The 24,212-nt window shown below is 46.9% G+C and overlaps 1 protein-coding gene across 1 annotated transcript in view; it reads left to right on the forward strand.

Moving 5' to 3' along the window:
- Nucleotides 1-24,212, forward strand: part of MACROD2 (mono-ADP ribosylhydrolase 2) — a 2,142,907-nt gene that overhangs the window by 2,111,086 nt on the left and 7,609 nt on the right. The window contains exons 11-12 of the mRNA XM_044291259.1: nucleotides 3,129-3,164; nucleotides 7,967-8,005. Of these exons, the coding sequence (XP_044147194.1) occupies nucleotides 3,129-3,164; nucleotides 7,967-8,005 (75 nt within the window). The remainder of the gene's footprint in view (nucleotides 1-3,128; nucleotides 3,165-7,966; nucleotides 8,006-24,212) is intronic.

A 24,212-nucleotide genomic window follows, 5' to 3' on the forward strand; every position in this document is an offset into this window, starting at 1 on the left:
TCACTGATATGACCAGAAAGGGGGTAGATTTTTCTTCTTGGTCAGTAGAGGCGCGTAAGGCTTTTTCTAATATCAAGGAGAGTTTTGCTTCCGCTCCCATCTTGGTGCAACCTGATATTTCTTTACCCTTCATAGTTGAGGTTGATGCTTCTGAGGTGGGTGTGGGGGCGGTCTTGTCTCAGGGTTCCTCTCCTGCCAAATGGCGACCGTGTGCCTTTTTCTCGAAAAAAACTCTCCTCCGCAGAGAGAAATTACGATGTGGGAGATAGGGAATTGTTGGCCATCAAGTTGGCTTTTGAGGAATGGTGCCATTGGCTAGAGGGAGCCAGACACCATATTACCGTATTTACTGACCATAAAAATCTGGCCTACTTGGAGTCAGCCAAGCGTCTGAACCCGAGACAGGCCAGATGGTCTTTGTTCTTTTCTAGGTTTAATTTTTTGTTGTCACGTTCCGCCCTGGAGTTAAGAATGTGAAGGCAGATGCCCTGTCACGTTGTTTTCCGGGAGGCGGGAATTTTGAAGACCCGGGTCCCATTTTGGCTGAAGGTGTGGTGGTCTCTGCTCTTTTTTCTGAATTGGAGGCAGAGGTGCAGGCAGCCCAGTCAGAGGCTCCTGATCTTTGTCCTCCTGGGAGGTTGTTTGTGCCTATCGCTTTAAGACACAAGATTTTTAAAGAACACCACGATACGGTCCTTGCTGGGCACCCGGGGGCAAGAGCCGCACTGGATCTCATCGCTCGGAGATTCTGGTGGCCTGCGCTTCGTAAGTCGGTTGAGGGTTTTGTGGCAGCCTGCGAGACTTGCGCTCGTGCCAAAGTCCCTCATTCACGGCCATCAGGTCCTCTCCTTCCCTTACCGATTCCTTCCCGTCCTTGGACACATCTGTCCATGGACTTCATAACGGACCTGCCTCGTTCCTCAGGGAAGACTGTGATTCTGGTGGTGGTGGACCGTTTTAGCAAAATGGTGCAATTCATCCCTTTTCCTGGTTTGCCCAATGCTAAGACGCTGGCGCAGGCATTTATTGATCACATTGTCAAATTGCAGGGTATTCCGTCAGACATAGTCTCTGATAGGGGCACGCAGTTTGTTTCCAGATTCTGGAAGGCTTTCTGTTCTCGCTTGGAGGTTCGGTTGTCATTCTCTTCTGCTTTCCACCCGCAGTCGAATGGCCAGACAGAGCGCGTCAATCAGAATCTGGAGACATATCTGCGCTGTTTTGTGGCGGAGAATCAAGAGGATTGGTGTTCTTTTTTGTCCCTTGCTGAGTTTGCTTTAAATAACCGTCGTCAGGAGTCCTCTGATAAGTCACAATTTTTTGGTGCATATGGGTTTCATCCGCAGTTTGGGACTTTCTCGGGAGAGGGGTCTTCTGGTTTACCTGATGAGGACAGATTCTCCTCGTCTTTGTCATCTATTTGGCAAAAGATTCAGGATAATCTAAAGAGCATGAGTGAGAGATATAAGCATGTGGCAGATAAGAGACGTGTGCTTGGTCCGGACCTGAATGTTGGTGATCTGGTGTGGTTGTCTACCAAAAATATCAAATTGAAGGTTCCCTCCTGGAAGTTGGGTCCTAGGTTTATTGGGCCTTACAAAATCCTGTCTGTCATCAATCCTGTTGCCTACCGTCTTGATCTTCCTCAGACTTGGAAGATCCATAATGTTTTTCATAAGTCCTTATTGAAACCTTTTGTTCAACCCATTGTACCCTCGCCTTTGCCTCCTCCTCCGATTATGGTTGATGGGAATCTTGAATTTCAGGTCTCTAGGATTGTGGATTCTCGGCTTGTCCGCGGTTCTCTCCAGTACCTTGTTCATTGGGAGGGTTATGGTCCTGAGGAGAGGATGTGGGTCCCAGTGACGGACATTAAGGCCTCTCGTCTCATCAGGGCTTTCCATAGGTCCCATCCTGAAAAGGTGGGCTCTGAGTGTCCGGAGTCCACTCGTAGAGGGAGGGGTACTGTCACAACCAGACAGCTGAGAAGCTCTGACAGAAGCCTTTCAGAACCTCCTCCTTGAGTTTCTTTGTTGTGATGTTCAGTTCCTCATCTCGTTAGCCTCTCTCAGCTGTCATGTAGTTAGACTGATTGCATCCCTTTAAATTCCGCCCCATAATGCATTACTGGGCGGCTTATACTACTACCTGGAGTGTGTGTGCATACTGATCTTGTTTTCCAGTCTGCTACAAAGTTAAGTGCTGAACATTTATCTGTTATTTTCTGTTTGCTGGATCCCAGGTGACCCTGACTCCCTCCGTGTCTGGTGTAGGGAGCCGGTGGTCGTGTCCCCTCACTATTGTAGGGTGTTCAGGGATTATATAGTTGAGGTACGTGGATATGCAACTATCCACCTCTGGGATCTTTGCATAGGCTGAGCAGCCAGGGAAAGTCTCAGGTCTTGTGCAGGGGTCTCCCTTTGGTTCCTTAGCTTTGGATCCAGTGAGTCATATATGCATGTTGCTTTGTCTTGTTTCCTGTACACCGTCCGTGACAACATGGGGACAAAAATGAATCTTTTTTTCCGGTAATAAGACCCTGTGACGGATATCAATACCGGAAAATATTAACGCTAGTGTAAAAGTAGCCTTAGCCTTAGGCCGAATGCACACGGCCATGGAACACGGACGTGAGCGATCCATGGTATCCTGGCCTGGCATCCTGCTGGCAGCAGGAGCGCACTGCGTCATTGGTTGCTATGGCGCCATGCGCTTCATGCCGCCACTGCACTTGAGCTATACGCGTGTATTACTGTAGTGCAGCGACTGCATGAAGTGCACGGCGTCATAGCAACCAATGACGCTGTGCGCTCCTGCTGTCAGCAGGATGCCAGGCCGGGATACCATGGACCGCTCACGTCTGTGTTCCACGGCCGTGTGCATTCGGCCTTAGGGTGATGGCACACAGTGCAGCTCTGACATGCATTCAGGATGCAGTTTTCAATTTAGCCAGTTTAGCTGCCTCGTTAAACCCTGGTTGTTCTGCATTGTGGGAATGATTTAAGTAATTTCAGCTTGCTACAAGAAAAAACTGCATCCTAAATGCATGTCAGAATTGCACTGTGTGCCAGCACCCTAATACTGCCTTCTATCAGATGCTTATTTAAGTCATTATTATTATTTTGCAGCTGAAGAAGACAAGAAAGAACTTCCTCCAGATGCAGGTGAGCACAGCTCTAATTCCATTGAGGTCTTTCACCTTTTTTTGTAGGTTTTGCAAAACCTAATTTTTGGCTGTAGATGTCAGAATTTAATTTTTAAAATAACTGAGCATATACTGTATTTGCTTATTATTCACATGTACACATGTACGTATTAGTGTTGGGTGAGCATGCTCGGCCGTACACCTTTTTCACTTGAGCATTGCAGAGTTTTGAGTGTTGAAAGGTGTTAGAGACCCAATAGTCCTTTTAAAGACCATTGTTTTATCTGGCTGCGAAATATATTAGCGCAACGTGAGCTAAATTGCCTGCAGCGATATTACATGCGCTACATCTCCTGTATAACGTTAGCTACTGGTAACAGCAGCGACATTACCTGCTCTACATTTCCGGTGTAACGTTAGCCGCTGGTGACAGCAGCGACATTACCTGTGCTACATCTCCTGTATAATGTTTGCCGCTGGTGACAGCAGAGACATTACCTGCGCTACATCTCCTGTATAATGTTTGCACATCATAAATATCAGTGACATTCAGTTACATTTTTTAGCCGCTGGTGACAGTGACATTACCTGTGCTACATCTACTGTATAACGTTTAAGTATCCAAAATTTCAGTGATATTCAGTTAAATTTTTCACCACTGGTGACAGCGACATTACCTGCGCTACATCCCCTGTATAACGTTTGAGCATCCTAAATATCAGTGACATTCAGTTTAATTTATTTTGTGCATACACACTGTACAAAACCTGCGATACTGTACGTGTGGCATACTTGCAAGCATATATACCATTTAATATGCTCAAGGCGAGCAGTAAGGGATGGGGAAGTGGCCGTGCTGCTGAGAGTGCATGCAGAGGCCGTGGCCCTGGGCGCGGTAAAACTGTGCCTGCTGCCAGAGCTCAAGAAACACACTCATCCACAATACCTAGCTTCATGTCCCAGTTTGCAAGGCGGCGCAGGACACCACTCTCAAAGTCACACCAGTGCGACCAGGTGGTCGGTTGGATTGCAGCAGATAATGCTTCCAGTCGGTTAAGCACCACCCTGTCTTCCACAAAGTCCAGTCTCAGTAGCTAAGAGTCTGGTTAACAGAATCCTCACCCTGATCATCCTTCCTCCCACCATGGAGAGTCTTGGCAAATAAGTGATCCCACACTCGGATATTCCAAGGATCTCTTTTCATCGCCATTCCTTGATTTGGCCCTCTCGCCAAGCCCGCTTGAGGAGGGACATGAGGAGATCTTGTGCACTGATTCCCAAACTCTTGAGCATCCACAGTCAGAAAAAGATGATGGTGGGGAACGGCAGTTAGTGTTTCATGAGGTGGATGATGATGAAGAGAAACAGTTGCCAATAAGTCAACCGCAATTAGTGTCTCAAGAGGTTCATGATGAGGATGAGACACAGTTGTCAATAAGTGGGGTTCTTGTTAGGTCAACAAGTCAGGAGGATGACCAGAGTGAGGAGATGGTGGACGATGAAATCACTGACCTAACCTGGGAAGGTGGCAAGCCGAGTGAGGACAGCAGTACAGAGGGGGAGGGATCCGCAGCACCACAACAAGCTAGAAGAGGCAGTGGGGTGGCAAAAGGGAGAAAGCGGGCCACACCAAACAGGCCTGTAATTGTTCCTCAGAGCATCCCCTTGCGGCACACTGGGTAAACCTTGTGGAGGCCGGGAGCGAGTCGTACCCTGGGATGGCACAGGTGCTACCAAGGCCAAGGATTTTGGGCCCTACTTCCATCAGGATTTCCGCCACCACCTACATTAGTGGCTGCAACCCCCCCTTCTCCTCCTCCACTTCCACCTCTGAATTCTCATCTTGCAGCACAAGTCAGCCATCAGTCTGTAGCTGGAAGCAGTGTAGCACTGCAGTGGGGAAGCAGCAACAGGCTGGGCTAAAAATAATTTGCTTAGGTGACAAACAGCACACCGCCGCAGAGGGACCAGACTGAGCTGTGGCTCTCGCCACTCAACCTACAACCAGGCATGTTTTTGTCTGTTAATGGCCATAACTTGGTGGCGGCTTTGGAGCTTGGCAAGCTCACACACATACCATGTCTAGCCCACGTGTTCAACTTAGTGGTTCAGCAGTTTCTCGAAACCCACCCCAATTTGCCTGAGCTACTGGTGAAGTTGTGCCACGTGTGTGCCAATTTCCGAAGGCCATCGACAGCTGCCGCCAGTCTGTCAACGCTGCAGCAGCACTTGCAATTGCCAGCTCACCGACTGTTGTGCGACGTGAGCACGCACTGGAACTCCACTTTCCACATGTTGGCCAGGCTTTGTGAGCAGCAGAGGGCAGAAGTGTAATACCAGCTGCAACATGGTTGTCGCCTTTCCAGTCAGCTTCCGCTCTTCACAAGCGAGTGGGCATGGATGTCTGACCTCTGTGAGGTTTTATGCAACTTTGAGGAATCAACACAGATGGTGAGCAGCGATGCCGCTGTTATCAGCGTAACCATCCTACTTCTGTGTCTACTGAAACGCACGCTGCTCACAATGAAGGCGGACGCTTTGCATGTGGAAGAGGTGGAAATGGGGGAAGACCTTGCACAGGGTGATAGCCAGAACACCCTCAATTTGTCTTCTCAGCGCAAATTGGATCAGGAGAAGGAGCTGGAGACGGTTGCCTCTGCTACAGAGAGTAGTACCCATAGCAGGTTTATTCGATCTGTTCAGCGTGGATGGGCCAAACAGGAGTAAGAGGATGAGGAGATTGAGAGTAATCCTCCTGACGAGGACAGTGAAGTCTTGTCTGTTGGGACTCTTGCACACATGGCTGACTTTGTTATGCTGCATTTTCCGTGACCCTTGCGTTATACTTATTTTGGCAAACACTGATTACTGGTTGTTCACCCTTCTCGACCCCCGCTACAAAGAACTTCTCATCTCTCATTCCTGTTGTGGAGAGGACGAGCAAAATGGTGCAATGCCAGAAGGTCCTTGTGTAAAAATTGTTCCAAAAATTTCCAGCAGAGTACGTAGTTCCTTGGGCAACCAAGGAGGAGAGATGAGGGGAACACAGAGCAGTTCCAACAGAGGCAGGGCAACACTCTCCAAGGTCTGGGACAGTTTCATGACACCCCGCCAGCACCCTCACCCTGATGCGCAACCTAGTGTCACAAGGAGGGAAACGTTTTGGAAGATGGTGAAGTAGTACGTAGCAGACCATGTCATCATCCTCAGTGATCCCTCTGTGCTTTACAACTATTGAGTGTCCAAGCTGGAAACGTGGCACGAACAGGCGCTCTATGCCTTGGCGGTGCTGGCCTGCCCTGCTGCCAGCGTTTTGTCAGAGCGGGTATTTAGTGCTGCTGGGGGCATAATAACTGATAAGCGCATCCACCTGTCAACTGAAAATGCTGACAGGTTGACTCTTATCAAAATGAACAAGGCCTGTGTGGCTGAAAATAACCACGCCACTGAGTTTTAAAGGGGTCTTTTGCCTTAGGATTATGGCCTATATACTAAAACTTTGAAGGAGAAAGTAGACCGGCCGCACAGCCTAAATCTGTGTAACTGTTTTGGGCCGGAAAGCCATGCTTGTGGTCGGTCAAATGTGACTTCCATGGAATTCAGGAACCCCTGCTCAGATCTGGGTGATTTCTGGATATGTTGTTTACCCAGATCAGAGCTATCCAGTGATGTATATTTTATGGGGATATGTGGGGCTTTGGGGTGTTTTCTGTGTTCTGGGGAAAAATGTGTGTTTTCTGCCTGTGAGTGATTAAGTTAGCCCATTGTGTTTGGTAATTGTATCACAGGCAGAGGCCATTGTGTTTGTTAATTGTATCACAGGCAGAGCCCATTATGTTTGTTAATTGTATCACAGGCAGGTGGGGGGAGGTTGTGTACAATTACTGGGAGTGTTGTAATACTGTAAATGCATGTGATTGGCTAATGTAAAAACTGTCTCAGCCTTCCACAAGGTCCCCAGGGGAGTGTCCCTTGCTGGAAGAGCTGCATAAAAGGCTGACATGTATAATACCTGAGCTCTTTTAAGAGCTTGTTAGTGCATTGCTCTATGAAGGAAGAGAGGTTCACCCACTGGAACCTGGAAGCCTTGTCGTAGCTCCAGGGTGGGTAGAAGATGGCAAGATCCCAGCCAAGCTGCGGCGGTTTGTGGGGACAACAGTGCTTACTGTGTCAAGTGGAGTTCTTGGAGCCCTCGGGAAGCACTAGGAGCATCCAGTGTAGGAGTCCCACTACCTGAACAATTGTACCACAATGTGAATGAGGCCCTCCTTTATGTGTTTATATGGGTTGTATCAGAATGCCTCTTCCTTGTAATTATTGGCAGCACTTTCATTTTATATACAAGTAAATATACAGGAAAGAATGTTTACTAACAATTTGTCCTCTAAAATCGATTTTATCTTCGGTTTTGTGCGTATTATTGTCAGTCTGTAAAAGTCGCGTACTACACGGACAACATCGTTGCCAGCAGCGAGTCCACGATGCATCCAAACATCCTCCCCATGCTGTTGCCGAACCATTTCAGTGGTGTTTCCATCAATTTCTGACCTTTTCCTATGAACCAGACACCCTCCCTCTTCAGAGCAGGGGGTGCCTGGTTTAATGCTCGGGTTCTTCCATTGACTTCCATTGTGCTCTGTAGAGCACCTGAGCACTTTATACTCGATCAACACTAGTACGTATATAGAATTAAACAAAATATAATCAGGAGTAACCAAGAATTGAGCACTCTTTCCCGCATTTCCAGCCCATGGGCAACAGACTCTTCTGCCTAATGGAATACAACACTATTGACACTTCTTTTTTTATTTTTTTTTATAGAAAATGCTGAAGACCTTAAGGAGACTACTACTGACTCAGGTGAGGGTTCCAAATGAATGAATGATTTACCATTAAAACCTTTACAACAATATAAGGTAACTTTTGTTTAACCATTTGTAATCTCTAAAGAGCTTACCTTTTGCCACCCTTGAAAGTGAAGCATGTCTTTGCCACCCTTGAAAGTGATGCTTATCTGTTTTGTCCCCAGTAACATTACTAGTATTGTCCGTATATCGCATGTTGTGTTCTATAAATACAGTACATACATTTCTTGCAGAATTTTGGCCTGCTGTTGTTCTGAGGTCATGTTAGTGATGTATATCTTGTTGCACGACACAGGCTCATCACTACTTTTTCCCTGTGTCCTACTCCTGGTCTCTTCTCTTGCCTATCTGCTGGGACTCCGGCTCTGCTGCTCTCTGGTGTCCCACTGTTGGTCTCTGCCTCCCCCCCAGGGGAATGACTCTCCTCTCCTGTTTCCCTGTACATGTTTTCCACTTTTTTGCTATTTCTTCCATTACTGACCCAGCTAGTTTAATTTGACCACATATACTTGTCTGATGCCCACCCTGACCTCTGCCTTTCTACTATTTGTGATTGAGTCTGACTTATTAGGATTCCTGACGGCTGCCTTGGTACCGTGTATCAGTGCATTATGTCTGCTCATGCACCAGCCATTGCTATTTGAGACTACTTTAGGGTAGTGGCCTGGAAATTCTATGTGGTAAAGTTCATACCTTCTCGAGTTGATTCATGATGAAGAACTCACAATCCCTCCGACGGAGCTCCCTAGAGCTCTGTGCTAAATCCTTTAACAACCTGCCTCATCTCCAATTGACCTTGTTTGGTTTCTGATATGTCAATAAGACTTCTACAGCTTTAAGGGGTTATCTGCTTTGGACAATCTGTTCTTTTTCAAAGGGTTATTCACTGCTGTGGTCCTGTAGGGGAACCTGGCAGCAAGTGTTGAATTTCCTTGCAGTTATGCCACATAGGAAATAAAACAGTGCACAGCTCCCATTGAGATCAATGGGTTGTCCATGCAATACACATAACGTATTTTTCACTTTATAAGTCGCACCCCGCACCCCCCCCCAAAAAAAAAAGTGTGTGTGGGGGCGGGGTGGCTGTGCGTCTTATAAAGCCAAAACTAGTGAGTGCTTCCATTACGGAAGTGCTCACTAGTATGATTTAGGTAACGGGAGTAGGGAGTGAAGCATTGCAAGCGCTTGTAATATTCACCCTCCCGGTCTTCATTCCTGGGGCCGTACAGCGTCAGGATGTAGTGCACGCACTATGACCCGACACTGCACTCATTCAGGTGACCGGAGAAGACATGGGAGTGCGAATGCTGCAGGAGATGGAGAGGAGCCGCAGTGTAGGAGAGGCAAGAGAAGTGTTTTATTTTATTCTGATGTGAGGTCTGATGGGGGTTCTGGCAAGGAACTCTGATTGGGGGGTCTGACAATGTGGGCTGATCTGAGGTCTGATGGGGGGGTCTGACAATGAGGGCTGATTTGAGGTTTGGTCTTAAATAAAGGGCTTATCTGAGGTCTGATGGGGGTCTCACATTGAGGACTGATCTGAGGTCTGATAGGGGTCTGAAATAAAGGGCTGATATAAGGTCTGATGGGGGGTCTGACAATGAGCGCTGATTTGAGGTCTAGTCTGAAATAAAGGGCTTATCTGAGATCTGTTGGGGGTCTAAAATAAAGGGCTAATCTGAGGTCTGATGGGGTCTCACATTGAGGACTGATCTGAGATCTGATGGGGGTCTGAAATAAAGGCATGATAAAAGGTCTGATGGGGGTCTAAAAAAAAGTGCTTATATAAGGTGTGATGTGGTCTGACTTGGATGGCTGATATGTAGGTCTGATGTGATGCCCTGATATAGGGGTCGGGAGTCAGCAGGGTGGCAACAGTGGGAGGTCGGGAACCAAACGTGCCCGGGGTAGACCACCCACTTCGCAGGAGCCTACATGCACGGGAAGTAGCAGTGCACAGGTTCACCAAGGCAGTGGTGGTAGCAGTCAGTCAGTGCGTAGTGTTGGGGGTAAAATCACCTACTCGGTGGTGTGTCCGTTTTTTGTTAAGCCTCCGGAGGAGGTGAACATGGCCATATGTAGAATCTGTGGGCAGAAGGTGAAGCGTGGCCAGGGTGTCAAATTTTGGCACCATGGCCCTGCGACAACATATGCAGCGTCACCATAAAGTGAGAACCGTGATTCCTATGTGGTGGTCCAGCCTCCCAGTGGCATGCAGCCGATTTCAAGCAGTCAAGGCTCGACCACCTCAGATGTAGGGAGCTGTCTGTCCTTCCCATCATCTACTGGTCCTGATGCTCCTGCTCCTCGCCCTCCTACTCCTGGTCAGTCGTTTTGTTAGCAATTGATCACCGAAGAGATTGCCACGAGAAAACTGTATGCGTGCACTCATCCAACGGCGCAGAACTTGTTCCTGTCAAAGTTGCTGGTGCTGCAGTCCCTCCCTTTCTAAGTGGTGGACTCTGCAACTTTCAGAGAACTGATGGCTTGTGCCGAGATGGAGAGTCCTAAGCCGTCATTTCTTTGCCAAAAAGGCAGTACCAGCCCTGCACACACATGTAGAACAGAAAGTGGGCCAGTCCTTGAGCCTGTCGGTGTCTGCCAAAGTGCACGGCAGCGCTAATGTTTGGAGCTGTAATTAAGGTCAGGGACAATACATGTCTTTTATGGCCCACTGGGTGAATGTGGTTCCTGCACAGCCACACCAGCAACTTGGCCAGGTTATGCCGCTTTGCCTCCACGTTCTCAGGACGTTGGTCCTGTGACAATGTCTCGCTCTGCCTCCTCATCCTCCACCGTGTCCTCAGCCTCCACTGCAGAGACAATTCACAGTGCCCCTCCAGCATACCACATGTGCATGGCACGATGGTGTCACGCTGTTTTGCACCTCGTTTGCCTGGGCGAACAGAGTCACACAGGGGAGGAACTGCTTTGTGTGCTTCATCAAGAAATTAAATTCTGTCTTTGTCTGCGACAACTGAAAATCGGAACCATGGTGACCGACAATGGGAAGAATATGGTGTCGGCGCTGCGTCAAGGAGGGCTGAGCCATGCGCCCTGCACGGCACATGTGTTCAATCTAGTTGTCAAGCGGTTCCTGAAGTCATCCACGCATCTGCAAGACATCCTAGAAATGGCCAGGAAACTTTGCATGCACTTCAGCCACTCGTACACTGCAAAGCACACCCTCCTTGAGCTACAGCGGCAGAACGGCATCCCCCAACATAGGCTGATATGCAACGTTTCCACCTGTTGGAATTCCACCCTCCATATGTTTCACTGACCATACGAACAGGGTAAGGCCATAAACGCCCTTTGAGGAGGCCACGTTATTTGTCAGTCGCCAGGAGTAGGGGATGAACATGTCATTCCATTGCTTTATGTCCTGAAACAGATGTTGGTAAATCTGGCTGGTCAGGGGACTGGAGCTGTGGTGCCTAGATCTCGCTCCCACATGAGCCCTGTGGGGGCTGAACTGGAGGAGGAGAAGGATGACAACATTGGAGCACAAGCAATGTGTAGCAAAATGGGTGTTTTTTCTACACAGGTGACAGGAGAGGAGGAGCAGGAGATGCTAGAGGAGCTACAGGGCGATGAGGAAGAGGAGGCAGAGGACCCAGACACACCGTGGCAGGATGCAGTGGAGATGGAGGAAGGGAGTCCCTCCTAGTCACCTGCATAAATTGCCCGAGCCATGCTCGCTTGCTTGCGTAGTGACAGCTGAATTGTCACCATTCGGCAGAGGGATAATTTCTGGCTCTCCACCTTGTCGGACCTTCGTTACCGATCCAAAATGGGGGCCTTTTTTACACCCCCTGAGAGGGAGGACAAACTTAACTACTATAGAGACATCCTATGTAGTCAGTTGGCCGCTGCCTATCTGCGCCATCGTCCATCTTCTCGCAGGTCTGACTGGGGAGCCTTCTGCTCTCATGTTCCACTGCCATGCTCCTGGGGAGGGGTGGGGTGGCAGGAGCAGTTCCATCAGCAGCCTGAGTCTAGATTCGCTGATGAGCAGCTTTCTTCACCCGCATAGTGAAGAAACTACTCACCAGCAGCTAGACATAGAGCAGAACCTGAACCAGGAGGTGGTGGCATACTTAGAGTGCACCCTGCCAGCCATCATTGAAGATCCACTGGACTACTGGGCAGCCAAACTGGATTTGTGGCCGCAACTGGCCAAGTTTTCCTTGGAAAAGTAGTGTGAGCAGAATCAGAGCAGGTATTTAGTGCGGCGGGGGCTATATTTACCCCAAGAAGAACTCGCCTGTCCATCCAAAATGTGGAGAGACTGACCTTTGTCAAGATGAATCAGGCGTGGATCAGCTAGGATTTCCACCCACCAATGCCTGATGCATCAGACTAGAACATCCATGGTGCCACACCAACACTTTGACAAAAGTGACTGGTTTCTTCTGGCTACCTGTCTTAGCTACTATTCTGATGCTGCCACCCACCTGATGCCACACATCTGATGCCAAGTGCTTCTTCTTTCACCTACCATCTTCAGCTGGTACTGGTATTGCCACTCACCTCCACACTATGTCATCTTGCCACTCTGTGGTCTCCTGATGCTGCTGCCAACTCCACACTATGTCACCTTGCCACTCTGTGGCCTCCTCATGCTGCTGCCACCTCCACATTGTCACCTTGCCACTCTGGGGTCTCCTCATGCTGCTGCCACCTCCACAGAATTTCACCTTACCACTGTGTGGCTTCCTGATGCTGCTGCCACCTCCACACTCTCATTGTGCCACTTTGTGGCCTCCTAATGCTGTTGCTGCCACCTCCACACTATCATTGTGCCACCCTGTGGCCCCCTCATGCTGCGTCCACCTCACAACTATGTCATAGGGCCACGCTGTGGACTTCTTATGCTGTTCCCACCCTCCCCACTTAATGACTGTGCCACTAATTTTGCCTTTCAGTCTGGCTGACATCATCATTTATTTTACCATTCTTCTGATCTGTCAGGAGGAAGAAAAATGAGACGCACAACAGATCTTGCCTGTGTAGCAGCTGTAAGGCCTGTATGGTCCCATCAGAACTGGCTTGTGATTTGGTAGCCAAAAGCAGGAGTGGGTACAAAACACAGAAGACATGCAAATATTCCATTCACGTGTCATCTCTGTTTTGGATCCACTTCTGTTTTTTTTTTGGCATGATCAATACTGATGGATTACTGACCAAATGCTGACCGAGTGAAGGCAGATGCTCAACAGACAGGATCAATTTTTTGTGGGTTATTGTTCTGATGGATCAGAAGAAGGGCAAAATAATCAGTGACGTCAACACAAACTTACTGCTGACACCCTCTCCACTCTTTCGGGGGCTCTACTTGTATAAGTGTTTAATATAACAGGTTCTGTAGACATCTATGTGGAATCAGCCGACGATGCTAACATCGACTAGTATTGGCCCCGTGACTGTTCAAATAAGTGAAGTGTGCAATGATTCTAAGGGCAACGCCTGTCATCTGCATGTCGTACGGACTACCAAAGCAGACTCCCTATGCATGTTAATGCAAGGCACAGTGTTCTACAATACTATAAAGGCGCTCTGTAGCCAGGAAATAGCAGTTTTTTAACGCAAATAAATTTGTATGGAACCAAATTTTTTCAAAAAATTTGGCGAACCGGACAAATCGAATTTTTGAAAAATTCTCTCATCTCTACTGATGACCTATCCTCAGGATAAGTCATCAATATCAGATCGGCAGGGGTCTGACTCCCGGCATTCCAGGTGTTTAAAGAGGCCACGGTGCTCTTTTGAGCACCACAGCCTCTTCCTAGGCCAGTGACTTCACATTCATCAGTCTAGGCACAACTCAGTGCCTAGGCTGAATGAGACTGAGCTGCAATACAGAGCATAGGCATTATCCAATGGATGGTGCTGTGTTTCGTAAGCTGTGAGGAAGCATCACCACTCCAGTGATTGGCGGGGATGCTAGGTGTTGGACTCCGACCGATCAGATACCAATGACCTATCCTAAGGGCTCATCATCATTAAACACTTGGAAAACCCCTTTAATACACAGAAAATGCATTTGTAGCAGTCTGGTTATAGTATGTTTTTTATGTGCTTTGTGACCACAGGCACACAGGAAATGAAGGAGACCAGTCCAGGCTCATGTTAGTAAAAATAATACATATCGGTAACTAAACTAATGATTTTATACTTTTTGTCTCAACTTTTAGCCTTGACATTTTATCCTAAAATGGCCTTAATCATGTAGACAAAGTTAATACAAGGGACTTGCTAATGTATTGTGATTGTCCATATTGCTTCCTTTGCTGGCTTGATTCATTTTTCTATCGCATTATACACTGCTCGTTTCCATGGTTACGACCAGCCTGCAATCCAGCAGCAGTAGCCGTGCTTGCATTCTATAGGAAAAGGCTCCAGCCAATCTGGTGGCCTGGACCGTGGTAATGCACATAGGCTGGTGCTTTTTTCTATAGTGTACAAGCACGACCACCTCTGCTGGATTGGATACAAAAAGTTTATAATGTGATGAAAAAATGAATCAAGCCAGAAAAGGAGGCAATATGGACAATCACAATACATTAGTAAGTGCCTTGTATTAACTTTCTATACATGATAAAGGCCATTGGCTGAAGTAAGACACCTCCTTCAAGCCTTATGTTATTGTTTCCTTTATACAAGGGGTGTTCAATAAGTTATCTACCCCAACATGTTCTGTTAGTATTAGAGAGCTGAGCTTGTCTGGGCAGGTTGAGACATGTCTGAACATGCAGCACACACAGTGGCAGTTCAGTCTGAAGCACTAGAAGTGACAGGATGGCAAGTGCAGTTCAGAGCAGCTCTACAACCAATGTGAGGGATTTTCAGCTTTGTTCCGTGAAAAAATTCCTTACAAAGGAAGAAAAGAAGCCTAAAGAAATCCATGAAAGGATGATTGCTGTATATGGGGATGATGCACCTTCCTACAACCAAGTAAAGTTTGGGCCAAGCAGTTTAAATGGGCGGGGGAATCAACTGAAGATGACACCTTTTCAGGTCAACCTGTTGAAGCATCTTCAGAGAAAATGCGGAGGCCATGATTTTGGAACATCGTCGGGTCAAGGTCAGTGTTATAGCTCATGAATCAGGCATTTCAGTTGGCACAGTTACCAGTATTATTTATGATGTGTTGATGATGTCAAAAGTCAGTTCCCGTTGCCACGAATGTTGACGCTTGAGCAAAGAAACTTGTCGCCAACAATTTAGCCAAGAGAATTTAGAGAAAATCAAGGAGGCTTCTATTCTTGAATTATTACTGGTGATGAAACATGGATCCAACACCATGATGCTGAGACCAAACAAGAGACTATGCAATGGAAGCACAAGGGGTCACCAACTCCAAAGAAATTTTGTGTGCACAACTGGAAAAATGATGGCAACATTATATTTTTTTTTTATACAGAATGTGTTTTATTACTATAATTCATGCCACATGTGACAACAATTACTGGAGACAACTATGCTTCAACAATGAAGGCATTACTTAAGTCAATCAAAGAGAAACGCCATGGGACATTGTTGGCAGGTGTGTTGCTGCTTTATAACAATGCGCCAGATCACAAGTCTTGCAAATCAAAAATTGCTATCGGGGAATGTGGCTTCATAAAGCTTAACCATCCACCCTGCAGTCCAGACCTGGCTTCCAATGATTACTTTCTCTTTCGCAACCTGAAAGATAGAAATTTTTACGTGGGCAATAATTTTCAGAAGATGGAACAAGAGAAGAGCTGATGCTCCACTAAAAGAAGTGACTAATACGAAACTTTCAGTGGTAAATAAAAGAGAAATACTGAAGTAGAAAGATTAATGATAACAAATTGTATTAAAAATAACACTACTGTATGTCTGTTAGCTAAGGTGGACCAAGAATGTTTAAGTTGACCTCGTCATGACCCTACACAGTGGGTGGCCAAGTGGGTGCCACTATAAAGAGGAAAAATAGTGCTATGTCCCCTTAATTCTCAGGATTGATAGGGTCCCAGAGGTCAAACCCACAGAGATTACAAAGTGATGTTATATGTTAGTGATAAGATGAGAAAACTCCTTTAAGTAAATATATCATATGAGCTGGGAAATGTCAATGCAAGCTGGCAGGAGCCTGACAAGCATGTTAGAATTGAAAGTTAAGATCCCTTCCCATGGTATACACACTATAATCAAGCTCAATATTAGCACCTCCAGAACAATACCACCCACAGTGTCCAAAACAGCAGCCCATGGGTTATAGTCAGAATATATTATATCCATAGAAGTGCCAGTCATGGTGTCCTCATAAGCTTCAGCCACATTAAAGACGTATCTGCTCAGTGTTTTCATGGTGCTCTCCTTCACTTACAGGCGGAAATTTGAATGTGAGCATCAAGAATCCATTCAAATGTTAAGTCCTATTCACATTAAAGTGGTTTTCTGAGAATTTAATACTGATGACCTATACTCTGGATGGTCATCAGTATCTGATTGGTGGGGGTCCTACACCTGCCGAACAGCTGCTTGAGAAGGCACCGGCACTCCTGCGAGTCCTGCTGCCTTTTTGCTGATTTCCCTAGGCCAGTGACATTCATGTGTCACGTGGCCTAGACGCAGCTCATCCTCACTGAAGTGAATGGGGCTGAGCGCAGTACCAAGCACACCCATTATACAATGTACGGTGCTGTGCTTGGTAAGCATGGAGAAGGCAGCGGCGCTCACTGGAGTATGCTGTATAGGTTGAAAATAAACAAAGCATCAGTACAAATATTAGGAACTGGAGTTCATAGGCCCCATAGCAAAAAAATGACCCCCACTACCTATAGTCAAGAATTTAAAACAGCAGCACAGTAGCAATAATAGTATAGTATATAGTATAATGGAGTCCAAGTAACACTATGGCAATGAAGAGAGGCTGTAGGTACAATACCAGAGGGTTATGGTGTAAAGGACTACAGTAAAGAAATCCAAGAACTGGCAGAGAGAGGACGTTGGCTGAGGGGAAAGCTTGCTGTTCTTTATTTTGGAAGGAAGAACTGATGTTTGCCTGGAGGATCTGGAATTAATGGAAAGCAGACATCAAGGAACCCAGTTGACTGTCACAAACGGCTTTGAAACATAATACCTAAATAAAGCACTGTAGGCTCATATTGTGTCTGCTTCAGACAGTCTCCGGTGCTTTACTATACACAATTTAGGAGTGCGCTGTTTAACCCTTTTGCTGCAATGGGTGCTTGGACATTTTACTGGTAGCTAGGACAATTTTCACACTTTTGACGGCCATTCCCGTCCCAGTAAGTCACAATAGTAAAATAAGTTCCAATACGTGATCCCAACAGTTTTGCCGCTGCAGATCCCAGTAGTGAAGTAGGTTAAATTTACAATGTCAGTATGCAATATATTCGGGAACGTGCGATTCTCCACTAAACAATATTCTTAATCTCTAATCCTCCAACTATGTAGGCATCAAGTGAACACCACATTACCAAATATCCTCCTCCCACTACAGCTCCTGTGGAGGGAAGCGCACTAATAGTGAAGTACTGTATTAGCTCCCCACACTCGCTTTCAGCTGTTATACTCACAGGGGCAGGTAGGAGTTAAGCACATCAAATCAAAATTTTCCACGGAGCTTTCCTCGATTCTCTTGTTTCTTCTGTAATCTACTAGAGCAGGGGCAAAGCTAGAAATGCATAGGCCCCATAGCAAAAAAAATGTATGGGCCCCCGACATATCTATCGGGCCTCCCACCACCCCTTCTAGAGCTCCCACCCAAACACCCATCCTAGATCTCCCACCGCCATGAGCAGTTTCACACTTGCGGCAGGACGGATCCGACAGGCTGTTCACCATGTCGGATCCGTCCTGCGGATATTTCGCCGTGCCCGCGGACCGCCGTTCCGTCCCCGTTGACTATAATGGGGACGGGGGCGGAGCTCCGGCGCAGCACGGCGGTGCATGGAGAAAGGCCGCCGGACTAAAATTACTGCATGTCAGGCTTTTTAGTCCGGCGGCTTTCTCCGTGCACCGCCATGCTGCGCCGGAGCTCCGCCCCGTCCCCATTATAGTCAATGGGGACAGAGCGGCGGTCTGCGGGCACGGCGAAATAGCCGCAGGACGGATCGGACATGGTGAACAGCCTGTCGGATCCGTCCTGCCGCAAGTGTGAAAGTACCCTTAAGAATTTAGATTATCTCAGAAATCATAAATTCTCAATAATCTCACTTCCTTAAGTTCCAATGAATCACATATTCACATCACTTACTTGTAGTCACACAGACAGCAGGTGCCAGCCAGGCACAGACTGGAGTGGCACGACCGACGGCGTCACGGCGGGACTGAGTGTGTCACTGGACTGGAGAGTGGAGACCAGGCAGTGAGGCAGGCACTGACTCCACTGAGACTGAGGACTGGAATGACTGTGAGGTCACGAGTGGGTTCCCCTCTCTCTCACTTTCTCTGAGTGTCTGAGGCTCTGAGCTGCACCGCCGCCTGCTCTGCTCAGCCAGACTGGTTTCGGGCAGTCAGATTAGCATATCAGCCGCCAGCAGCATAGCGCCTAATCTGACTGGCGCCAGTGCGGCCGGCGGGACCCTCCACTCTCCACAACAGCCAACAGGTACCCCCGGCCAGGGCCCGCCCCCTCCACCACCTGAGTCCGCCTCCTGAGTCCTCCCTCTAGTTACTAGGACTCTAGGAGGCGGAGCCGGAGGAAATCTTTCCTGCACGCACTGTGCTGGTGCCAGCCTGGCTCCGCCTCCGCTACGCCCCCGTTCCGGCCCCCTCCACCGCCTACCTCATGTTCTCCTTCCTTGTGCGTGCGGCAGACAGTGCGCCCCGGCCCGGGCCCGCCTGCTCCTACTACAGCTCCTCCTTCCTGTTGGCTTCCTTCCCCCCAGCCAGGCCCGAGCCGCGGACCGCCCAGTGGGCGGGCGGTCGGGCCTGGCTGGCTGTGCCTGCCTGTGTGTGTCGTGTTTGTATTAATATAAAAATTATTAAAATTATGTGGTCCGGACGGGCCCCCAGTGGCGTAGGGCCCCATAGCCACTGCTATGGTTGCTATGGCGATCCCTATGCCACTGTACTAGAGCATAAACACTCCAATAGTGCAACACCGCTATTCACTTTTTTTTTTATCAGATAATTTTTATTTGACATTTTTTGAAAATCACAAAAATACCAAGAAAGAAAATAGCCTGCACAGTATACATGCAACAGTTGATAACAGTAGAATCATAGCATTATATGATCGGCCAAAGAATTACTTACATGAGTGTGCAATATGTCAGCCGGCATATCATAAGATACACATAAGATCAAGTAATCTAGTTACACAGTATACCATGTACAAACCACATTTCCATCCATTATAATTAAATGAACATATGACCAACCTACCCAACTAAAACCCACTCCCCCCCCCCCCCTTTACCCGAGCGATGGAACGGAACCAGAACTCCAACATCGGTTATCTTACTAATATATCCAAAGCATAGCCAGTAGTGTACTTCTCCTATCTGTTTAACATTCCACTTTACACCCATCCTACGTAGGACTGAACACCTTCATACATCATACATCTATAGCTAATTAAGCGCAAGGAAAGAGGCAATGTCACTACCTTCCTATAATCCAACTAAGAAGAGAGGCTAATCCGGGCACTGTGCCCTAAATTTCTCCCAATTATCCCATATTTTGTTAAACTTCGTTACATACTGTCTTTTAACATATACACCTTTTTCTAAGCGTATTATATCTGACATCCTACTGAGGAATTCTCCCCTAGACGGTGGTTGAGTTCTAAGCCAGAATCTGGCTATTAGTTTCCTAGCCTGGAATAGCAGACGCTGCACTCCCAGACGATGATGACGATTTTTGATGTCTAATATTCCTACTATACACGTTCTCGGACCAGGCGGAATCGTGATATTAAATGCACCTTTTATTAAGGCCAGAACCGAGGACCAGAAATTCCGGAGCTCCGCACAATCCCAGAACATGTGCAACAATGAAGCAGGGCTCATGCCACATCTAGGACAATCCGCATCCTCCCGAACACCAATCCGGCACAAAAACTCTGGCGTCCTATACACCTGGTGCAATAAAAACAACTGAGACATACGCTGCCCCTCACAAACTGACAATTGTGGAGTGATCGCCAAGAGCGACTTCCACTGCTCTTCTGAAATCGGCCCAACCTCGCTTTCCCATTTAGATTTAACTGCTAAAACCCCTTGTTTCATCGACTTCACATATAAGTTCCTGTAGGTAGAAGATATTAGACCGCTCAAGGAACTATTAGTAAGAAGTTGCTGAAACAACGGAACCGTAGTGCATTTCAATGATACAGATTTAGCCTGCGTCTGAAAGGCATGCCGTAGTTGCAGAAATTGATAGAAGGCCGTGCATGGGAGACCGAATTCAGTTCTCAACTTCTCAAAGGACTTAAAACCATCAGCACTCTGTAGTTGACATAGATACCTCACTCCTTTACGCTCCCAGGGTGAAAAGCCATCCAATTGGAAAAGTTCAGGAAGATGCGGATATCTCCAGATAGGGGAGAACTGCGTAAACCCTTTCACTGATAACAACGCCCGACATTTCTGCCAAACTTTGTGTATCATGGAAAGCGTGGGATGTCCCGACAGCTTACCAACAATTCCACTATTCTCCAACAAGACCACCGGAGAATCGTGACCAATAATGTGTGCCACCAATCTGGCTGAGGCAATGTCTCCAGGAGTCCTCCCCCATCCCCTCAACTGTTGCAACTGCGCCGAAATGTAATAAAGCCATGCATTCGGTACTGCTAGCCCTCCCTCCTCTTTTCCTCTCTGCAGAGTGTCCAGTCTAATCTGCGCTTTTTTATGTCGCCAAATCAGATCCCTAAATAACCTATCAATTTTATGAATATCCTGTGAGGAATCCATACCAGGGAGTTATGTAAGAGATACATGAGCTTAGGCATGAGAATCATTTTAAGAAGGTTACTCCTCCCGATTTCAGATAGCGGCAACTTGCACCACGCCTTGATTTTATCCAACATTGTGATTAAGAGCGGCTCTATATTAAGTTTAATATAACTGTTAGGATTTGCTGTAACTATTATCCCCAGATACTTGACCTGATGCGCAATTTGCAATGGACAGGATTTGGGGATGAGAGTCACAGCAGAATCATCTAGCGGTAATAGAATGGACTTGTCCCAGTTGATACGGAACCAAGACCTATCACTAAATTCCCGTATAAGTGCCATGAGAGGACTTAAAGACTGTTCCACATTACCTAAGTAAATTAACATGTCATCAGCGTAAAGGGACACTCTCTCCTCCCAAGACCCACAGGGAAACCCTACAATCTTATCAGATGAGCGCAACAGGCAGGCCAGTGGCTCAATTGCAATAGCAAACAGAATGGGCATCCCTGACGGGTCCCTCTTCCCAATCTGAATGACTCCGATGTTCCCCCATTCACCCGTATCCTAGCCGAGGGGCCGTTGTATAACAATTGAACCCAGGAGATAAAGGTCCTCCCAAATCCCATGACCCGCATCACCTCCCAAAGATAGCTCCATTCAACACTATCAAAGGCTTTAGCCGCGTCCAATGAAAGAATGGCACGACCTCCGACAGACTCAACTCTTCTCTGAGTATTAAGAAAAAAGCGTATAAAATTCACCGAAGTAGATTTGTCAGGCATGAAACCCGCCTGATCACTTTGAATAATAGTGGAAATGACAGACTGTAGATGATTTGCTAAAACTTTCACCAGAATCTTAATATCAGAGGTCAGCAGTAAAATTGGTCTGTACGAGTCAGGGGATCTGGGATCCTTACCAGGTTTGGGCAGGACCACTACAATAGCCTCTTTCATAAAAGCAGGAAGATTTCCTGATTGAAGGGAATCATTAAAAACTGACAGTAATTGGGGCATAAGGACATTACTATACTTTAAAAAAAATTCTATCAGTAGTCCATCAATACCTGGAGCTTTCTCATTGGGAAAGGACTGTAGGGCTAATTCCAACTCCTTAAGTGTTAAAGGACCTTCTAACCATGCTACACTTGTCGCTGATAGTCTCAGGATCTCAATCTCTGTAAGATATTCAGCTATATTGGTAGAATCCACCTGTAATTTAGTTCTATACAGGGATTCATAATAGTGGTGGAAAACTGACAGAATCTCCTCATCCGACGTGGCAAGAGAACCATCCATCCTCTGGATCGACAATATTTTGGATGGTCCCTCCTGGGCTCTAATTACCCTTGCCAGGAGCCTACCCAAACTTTCCCCCGCCTCAAAATACTTTTGTTTTACAAAAAACCTGCGATTGTCCACCGTTTGCAATATATGCTGCTTCAACCCCGCCTGAGCTGCTATAAGGGAGTCTTCACTTGCCCTGCCAGGTGTATTTACAAACCTTTCCTCCGCCTCCACTACTAAAGCTTGCAGCTTTTTCTGGGCTTAAAAAGATTTAGTTTTGTGTCTACTAATCTTCTGAATGTAAAGGCCTCTAGCGTACGCTTTGCAAGTATCCCACACCGCTTCCACACTCGCCGACCCAACATTTTTCGCAAAGAACTCTTTCAATTCTTCCACCATACTATTCTCCCCATCTACCAGCTGCAACCAAAACGGGTTAAGTTTCCATGTCCCGATCCCAGGGAGACACCTAGTGCCCAGATGTAATTCTATAAAAAGCGGGGAATGGTCGGACAGGCTTCTAGGTAAATATTTGATTTCCGCCACTAGCGACAGCACCTCAGGCGAACCTATAGGCAAATTAATCTGTGACAGCGACTGGTGAGAACTAGAGAAACGAGAGAACTGACGTATATTAGGGTTCCTCATCCGCCAGATGTCATGTAAATCCAGTTCCCGCAATACACTGGCAAAATTAGAATGCCCACTTGCTCCCGACAACCCACCCCTATCCAATGTTACAGAAGGGCAAATATTGAAATCTCCTACTATCAGTATAGGGCATTGGGGTAAATCCTCAACATATCTCATAATTTCTTTTATTACCTCACTGCTGTAGGGAGGGGGAATGTACACTGCTACTAATATAAAGGACCAATGATAACAGGTACAATGTAGACAAATATACCGACCATTATCATCTATGTGAGACGAGTGACATACAAATGGCAGAGATCTATGCACTATAACACTAACACCCCTAGAGTGTGAAGAAAACATGGAGTGAAATGCGTGGCCAACCCACGGTCTTTGTAGGACCGAAGTAGTGTTAGTAGATAAATGAGTCTCTGACAGAAAAAATATAGCAGGATGGAAGTGTTTCAGTGCCATAAACATCGCAGTACATTTAGTCAGATCACCTAGACCCCTAACATTCCACCCTATTATCTTAAGACTATTCGCCATAATACCACATTGTATAGTTGACATCCACGCACACCTCAGCTAATCCACTCATTGTCATTATATTCCTTATATACCGCAGAAGTATTTGGACCCCGTTCCATCGCTCAGCCCACCCATTCCCAACCCCAAAAACCAAACCCAAAACAAAACAGCTAGCGGCAAGGATAGAATCCCTACCTAAAAAAAAAACAACCAACAGGGTGAAAAAATTTCCCTACGGTCGGCCATATAGATGGCAGAATTATTGCCAGAGGAAAACCCGTGGAAGAATACAAACAGAAATCGGGTTACCTATGCTGACCTGCCCACATGTACGCGGCTCTGCAGCGTATTAAGTATAATTAAAGCACACCAACACATTTAAACAATTTCAGGTGACACCCACAGCTCGTAACCAGTTGAACATAAGGGTTCATGGACCCTGCATATAAAACATCAGATAATATAAACATACGATCATAGGAACAATAGACAGTAATGAGGAACGACCAATACGCAAAGCGATAATATGCATTACATATCAAACATGTCCCTTAGTATAGCTGTCAAATCTCACGTGCTCCAGCTCTTGTCTAGACAGGACACTCATCCCACAGACGCTGAATTCTTCAACAAAAGCTCATTGTTGTCAATCCACTGCGCCGCCTCCAGGGGAGTGTCAAAAAAGCAAACTTCTCCATGTGCCACTACACGGAGCTTGGCGGGATACAACATGGAGTACGGGATTTATAGATTCCGAAGATGCCTTTTCACATCCAGGAACTTGACTCTCTTCCGTTGGACCTCTGCTGAGCAGTCTGGATAAAGTGCAATTTTACTTCCAT

Source organism: Bufo gargarizans, chromosome 4 (assembly GCF_014858855.1).
Source record: "Bufo gargarizans isolate SCDJY-AF-19 chromosome 4, ASM1485885v1, whole genome shotgun sequence".
NCBI classification, from domain to species: domain Eukaryota; kingdom Metazoa; phylum Chordata; class Amphibia; order Anura; family Bufonidae; genus Bufo; species Bufo gargarizans.